At 67.2% G+C, this 6007-nt stretch overlaps 2 protein-coding genes across 2 annotated transcripts in view; one reads left to right on the forward strand and one right to left on the reverse strand.

The window, feature by feature from the left end:
* Positions 1-1306: 1306 nt before the first annotated feature.
* MNEG_9112 (hypothetical protein) lies at positions 1307-2626 on the reverse strand (the record flags this gene model as incomplete). The annotated part of the gene is made up of 5 exons (XM_014042415.1): positions 1307-1318; positions 1387-1464; positions 1829-1900; positions 2186-2267; positions 2502-2626. 5 exons carry the CDS (start codon positions 2624-2626, stop codon positions 1307-1309), a joined length of 369 nt encoding a protein of 122 aa, XP_013897869.1.
* An 893-nt stretch (positions 2627-3519) lies between these two features.
* The window catches only part of MNEG_9113 (2-alkenal reductase), a gene marked incomplete at both ends in the record, with an annotated part of 5258 nt that continues 2770 nt past the window's right edge, over positions 3520-6007 (forward strand). Inside the window, 5 exons of the mRNA XM_014042416.1 lie at positions 3520-3669; positions 4029-4168; positions 4687-4858; positions 5122-5235; positions 5651-5789. Of these exons, the coding sequence (XP_013897870.1) occupies positions 3520-3669; positions 4029-4168; positions 4687-4858; positions 5122-5235; positions 5651-5789 (715 nt within the window). The remainder of the gene's footprint in view (positions 3670-4028; positions 4169-4686; positions 4859-5121; positions 5236-5650; positions 5790-6007) is intronic.

The raw sequence follows: 6007 nt of genomic DNA on the forward strand, positions 1-6007 counted from the left end.
GGGGGGCGGCCGCCCGTGCTCCTCCAGCCCAAACACGAGCAGCCAGCGCCACCACCACTGCACGTGGAGCAGGTATTGGGCCCCAGTGCTGGGCGCCAGCGCCGCCGCCTCGAGCCGCGCCGCCTCAGCGTAGTAAATGCGTGTCACGGTCACACCCACGCGGGCATTGCTGACACGCATCAGTCTTTAGCCAAACCTGCCCCGTTGTTGCCCCTCATGAGCGCGCTCACCCCTTGGCTGCACCCCAGGGAAAGCTGCGCTGCCCCCTGCAGCACCTCCCGTGGTGCGCACGCCTTGGCGGAGCCTCTAGAGCAAGCCCTTTTTGTGGAATCATGTCAGTCGGGCGGCACGATGTGACGACAGCAGTCCTCACTCGCGGACACATACTGACCACCATCGGGCAACGCCAGCCAAGGCACCCCGCCCTGCGCCGCCCCACGCCCACTTTTTGTGCCTTGCCCTTTGGCCGCTGCAGACTCCTCTGCGGCATAGGCTGGCAGGGCAACCTCCGTCACCACATCACAAACAGGGGCCGTGTTCCGGCTGCCGCCAGCTGGCTAGGAAGGCGTGCCCCTGCTGCACGCGCTGCTGCCAGGTGCGCCGCTGTGCCTCTGTTTTGCTACACGGCGGGGCACGTGTGGGCTGTGCTGGGAGGGCCGGCGCGATGCGACGCGGCGCGGTGCGGCCGGCGCCAATATGCGATGCGGGGTAGCCCCCAACTCCACCCGGAAACAGATCAGGCGTAGACCCTGCAAAAACAAATCATGCTGCCGCTTCCCACCAAAAGGCTCGCCGCGACCGACAGAACTTACAAAGAGACGACAGCAACATCAAACGAAGCAAGCTGGGCCACCCGTCCACCCCTGGCGGGGGGGCGGGGGCACGCCGGCCAGCGCCACAACCGCTCGCGGCGACGCGCCGAGCGTCCAGTTGGCAGGACTGCACCCGGGACCAACTCTAGCAACAGGCTGTGCACGTGTCTTCAGGGCGCCAAGCTAGCCAGGTCAATCGCCGCGAGCGCAGGGCGCACGCCTCAGCGAGGCGCCCGCGCCGCCCAACAGGTGCGGCGGCGTGCCGGCGGGCGCGGCCGCTCGCGGGGACGGGTGCTCACAAGTACTGTGGGGACGGAGGCGGGAAGTGCGTGTGTGCGAGCGGCGTCAGCGGCGCGGATGTGCAGCTGGGGCCGGTGCCGCGCAAGCCTGGCGCCCGGCGGGGCCCAGCCAGGGGCGCCTTCACAACCAGATCAGCTCTGCATTCGCACACCATGATGCACCTCTCTCTCCACCCCCTTTCCCCCCAATGTCCTTCAAGCAGGGGCCTGAGCACGCGGGAAGGAGGGTGCAGGGTGGTCCCGCCGGCCCCTGCCATCGGGCGCTGCCTGTTCACCTTCTCGATGGTCTGGACCAACGTGGCCTTGGGCACGGCACCAATGATGGTGTCCAGCTTCTGCCCATTCTTGAAGAACTGCGGGTTTTGGGCCGAAACAGGTATCTTGTTGTGTTGGTGCGGCTCAAGTTCACGCGCTTTAAAGATGGATGCACATCTCAGGGGCTGGGTGGCACGCGTGGATGGTTGGGGGATGGCGAAGCGCGCTCAGCCGGCCGCCATGGGGCCGCCACTGCAAGGGCGCCGGCCGAGGCTCCGCGCCGTTGGGGCTGCCCTCTCCAGCCGCCGCGGCCGCCGCGGCAGCGCCGCCCATCCGCGGCCCGCGGCTGGCCGGGCGCAGGCGGGCGCCCTTGCCCGAGGTTCAGCGGGGACGAGAATGTGGCCGCGCTGCGCCCGCGCGTGCGCTCTTGGGACCCCCGCAATCCCCACCCCTGCGTCTCACCAGAACAGTGGGGATGCTGCGGATGCCGTAGCCGGTGGCGGTGTTCGGCGACTCATCGGTGTTCACCTTGACCTAAAAAGGTGTGCATGGAGCGTCGCATGGGCGGCTGAGGGGCTGCCGGGGAGCTTCGGGTGACTGCTGCTGCGGCGCAGGCAGCTGCGGCCATGCAAGATGCGGCGAGATCCCCAGTCACCCGTCCCCCCCCCCTCCCGCATGTGTGCGCAACGCCGCCGTGCGCCGCGGCACTGCACTGAGGAAAGAACCCGGGCAGTCTTGGAGTGACGCCAGGCGCATGCTGGCTGCAAAGTCCCCTTGGGTCGCGTCGGATGTGGCGGGTGTCATGGAGCCATGACTCACGCAGAGGATCTTCCCAGCGTAGTCACCCGCGAGCTCGTTAACAATGGGCTCGATCATGCGGCAGGGGCCGCACCAGGGGGCCCTGCAGTCCACAACATGCGAAAAGCCGGCGGTGAGGAGCCGCATGCGTGTAGCGTGAAAGCCGCATGCGTCTGCCATGAGGCCGCATGCCCGTGCCGCGCGGCCGGCCGCGTGCGTGCCGCTCGCATGTCGCCGAGGCGCGCTGCCTCGTGTGTGTGGCTGTGCGGCGCGGCGCCGATGGTGCGGCTGCCATGGGAGGCGGCGTTGGATCCGAAACTCGTGATCTGGCACGCACCAGAAGTCGACCAGCACGGGCACCTTGCTCTTCAGCACCAGCTCATCCCAGCTCTTGTCGTCCACGTCGATAGCTAGGGCAGGAGGGCGTGCAGTGGGAGGGGCGGTTGACGTGCATCTAGCCATCCCGCAGGGGGCGCGGCGGGGCAGGCACGCACAAGCCAACGCACACAGAGCGCGACACCGCACCGCGGCATCACGCTCGGTGCGCCGCGCCCAGGGCGTGCCACCAGGCCAGGGCCAGCAAGAATTGGTGACTTGAGTTTGTTTGCAATCTGCATGCACGCACCAGCAGCTGTGACGGCCTCAGCACGCGCGACAAGCCGAGATCGCTGCACGCGAGCCGGGCGGGCGGCAGCAAGGGCGCGCCTCGCAGCGCCTGAGGCACGGCTGTTTGAAACAGCAGGCGCAACGTGGCTGCGTGCGAGGGCCATAGCTGCGATCGCTGCTGCGGGCTTGCGTGGATGCGGTGAGGCCCTCGACAGGAGGATCTGGGCAGCGCAAAGAGCACGTTGGTGGTGATGTCAAACCTGGGCTGATGAAGAGGCGCTTCTTGTGAAGCAACAGCCGAGTCACTTCTGAAGTGAGTGCCACCAGATGCAAGAATGGGGGCAAATGTACTTGTAAGCGCGATACAGCCGCTAATTCAACCTGAATTTTTGTAGAGAAGTAAACTGGTCACAGCCCGATACCAAGTGCACAGATCCCCATCTTCACATCCAGCTGACGAAGGTCTCGGGAGAAAGTCGGTCCCGTTCTTCTGAGGGCGCTGCTGACCATGTTGCCGTCCCTGAGCCGTTTGGGAGCGGCACATGTCGTGCATATAGGTGCGGTGGCGCTGGAGGCGCACTTGCACTCCCTGCGCTCCGTTCATGCCTCAATCACACAAGCTTGGCAAACACTCCAACCGCCCTGCTTGCGCCCAGGCACCCTGTACATTATCAGCGGCGCGGATGAGGCACGCAGCACCCCTTGCGCCTTCCGCTTGTTGCGCAGGCGCCCTTAGCCACCTGGCGTCTATGTCGGCACCTGCCCTCCGAGGCAGCGGCAGCGCCGCTGCCACTGCCGCCACGCCAGCGGCCAGCACGCGGCGGCAGTACGCGCACGCTGCTGTGGCGGCGCAACGGGATGGCGCTGCCTCTGCCGAGGACCCACCGGGCGGCCCGCAGGTGCGCGGGCCTCGCGCCACATGCGTTGGGCGAGCGGCGCCGCCGCCCGTTGCGGCCAGGGCACGCCAATGCCGCTGTTCTCTCGCAGCTGCCGCCAATCTCCAGCAGGCATCACGCCGGCCATTGAGCTTGCAGCCTAAGGCATTGCAATAAACTAACTGGTGGACAGCAAAGGCCAGACCCTGCACCGCCTCTGCGCTAGCGGCGCTTGCCAGCCTCGCCCTGCATGCCGCCAATGTGACGCGCCACCTTTCGCACAAACCAACGACCCCACCCCGCACGCCCCGCCACACCGCGTCCGCGCCGCTTGTACTCAGCACGCGACTCGGGGCCTCACCCGCGTGCTCGCCTCCGCGCAGCCTTCCGCCGTTGCGTCGGCGGCGGAGGTTTTCGGGCCCGCTGCAGCGGCGGCCGCGGCGGAGCGCGAGGCCGTACATTATTCGGGCGCCCATGCGGATTTGTACCTGGATGAGCAGTACGTGGTGGGCCTCTTCCAGCGGTGAGCGGTACGACGAAATAGACGTACCGCTGACTCAGCGGTTCCTCGCCCCCGACTCCATGGGTGACCTCTCCCGCCCCCGCCTCCCCGCAGCAAAACGGCCGTGTGTGTTGCGCCAACAGCGAGCGGGCCGCGGCACATGACGGCACGGCCTGGTGATAGGGCCGTCGCTGTCATTGTGCTATTTGATCGCATTGCTGGGTCGCTGCTTCTCCAGGGTACGGGTCCTGTTGGCAGGGGGGGGGGGCAAAAGCCCGGTGTGCGAACACCCACCCAACTGGGTCGCGCCCTTTTGGCCAATCTAGTGAGCGGGCAACGGCCAATGGGCGCCTCCACCCTCCCAGGCCCTGCCCCCTTGCCCCGTCATCCCCTCACCTTCTTCAGCACCCCTGCGCCACCCCTGGCGAGCGGTACGCCTACACCCCATTCAAACCCCCAAAGGAGTGCTGAGCCGCCCTTGGCATTCACCCGCACCCCGACCGCATGCACGGTCGCGCCCGCCGGGCCCCCCTGCCCAGATGCAAGCCCAGCGTCGTCCACATTGCATCCATCGGCCAGCCCCGCGGCGGCGCTTTGTCACTCGACCCTGAACGCATGCCGCTGGTCGGCATGGGCACCGGCTTCGTCTGGGATGCGGCCGGCCACTTAGTCACCAACTACCACGTCATCCACGGCGCCAGCCGGGCGCAGGTGCGCGTCGGTTGCATCAGCAGGGAGGGGGCCGCTGAGGGGCACGGTTTGGACGGGCTGCTCTTGACATACGATGTCACTGCAGGCAAAGCCAGGGCCGTTCTTGCAACGGGCGGGCGCGCCGACCGCCGGCCTGCTGGGTGAGCCGGATCACCAGCCGCCTCGGCGTCACCCGCGCCGTTACGCGCGGCGTCACCCGTGGCGTCACCCATGGCGTCACCCGCAGCGTGACCCGCGGCCGGCGTCACCGCCCCTCCGCCCAGGTGACGCTGCACAACGGCAAGAAGTTCATGGCGCAGCTGCGGGGGGCGGAGCCCAACAAAGACCTGGCCGTCCTGAAGATTGACGCGCCATCGTCCGACCTCACGCCGATCGAGGTGCGGCGCCCCGATTCGCCCCTCCCTTTGACGCCCTCAGCGTGTGGCGATTCAGCTCGTGCTTGGTGCTTGCTGTACGCAGTGAAGCCCGCTGCCTCCAGGCCTGCTTGATCAAACCTTTTTGAATCCAAGATTAGTAAATGCTTACTTGCAATCACTTCTATTTCGGCAGGTCGGCGTGTCCAACCGTCTTGTGGTCGGCCAAAAGGCAAGCCAGCGCTCAGGGTTCAGGGCTGACCCGCGCCGCACCGCCTGCCGGCCTCCATCCTGCCCCATCTGCAATGCCGCCGGCTTTGCCTTCCTGTGGAATCGCCCCTTCCGCAAGCCCGCCTGCACACCTTTCATTGAGTGCGCCAGCCTCGACGAGCGCCAACCGCCGGCCACAATCGCTGGCCGCCGACCGTTTCGCGCGCAGGTGTTTGCCATCGGCAACCCCTTCGGACTGGACAACACCCTTAGCGCCGGCATCGTCAGCGGACTGGGGCGGGAGATGCAGTCCATCACGGGGCACCTGATACGTGACGTCATCCAGACCGACGCCGCCATCAACCCGGGTGGGCGGGCGGGTTCGACAGGAAATGCAGCGGCTGAGCGCCGCCGCGGCGAGCAGCTGCACAGAGCCGCGGCTGCTCGCGCGCTGGCGCCTGCCCTGAAGTTGCTCGCCAAAGGACGTGGTGTTGTGTCACGCGGCTGACTAGAACCCCCACCCGGCCTGCATGCTACGTCATCCCAATATGCTTCGCGAACGGCGGCGACAGGCAACAGCGGCGGG

Source organism: Monoraphidium neglectum (assembly GCF_000611645.1).
Source record: "Monoraphidium neglectum strain SAG 48.87 unplaced genomic scaffold scaffold01824, whole genome shotgun sequence".
Lineage (NCBI taxonomy): Eukaryota > Viridiplantae > Chlorophyta > Chlorophyceae > Sphaeropleales > Selenastraceae > Monoraphidium > Monoraphidium neglectum.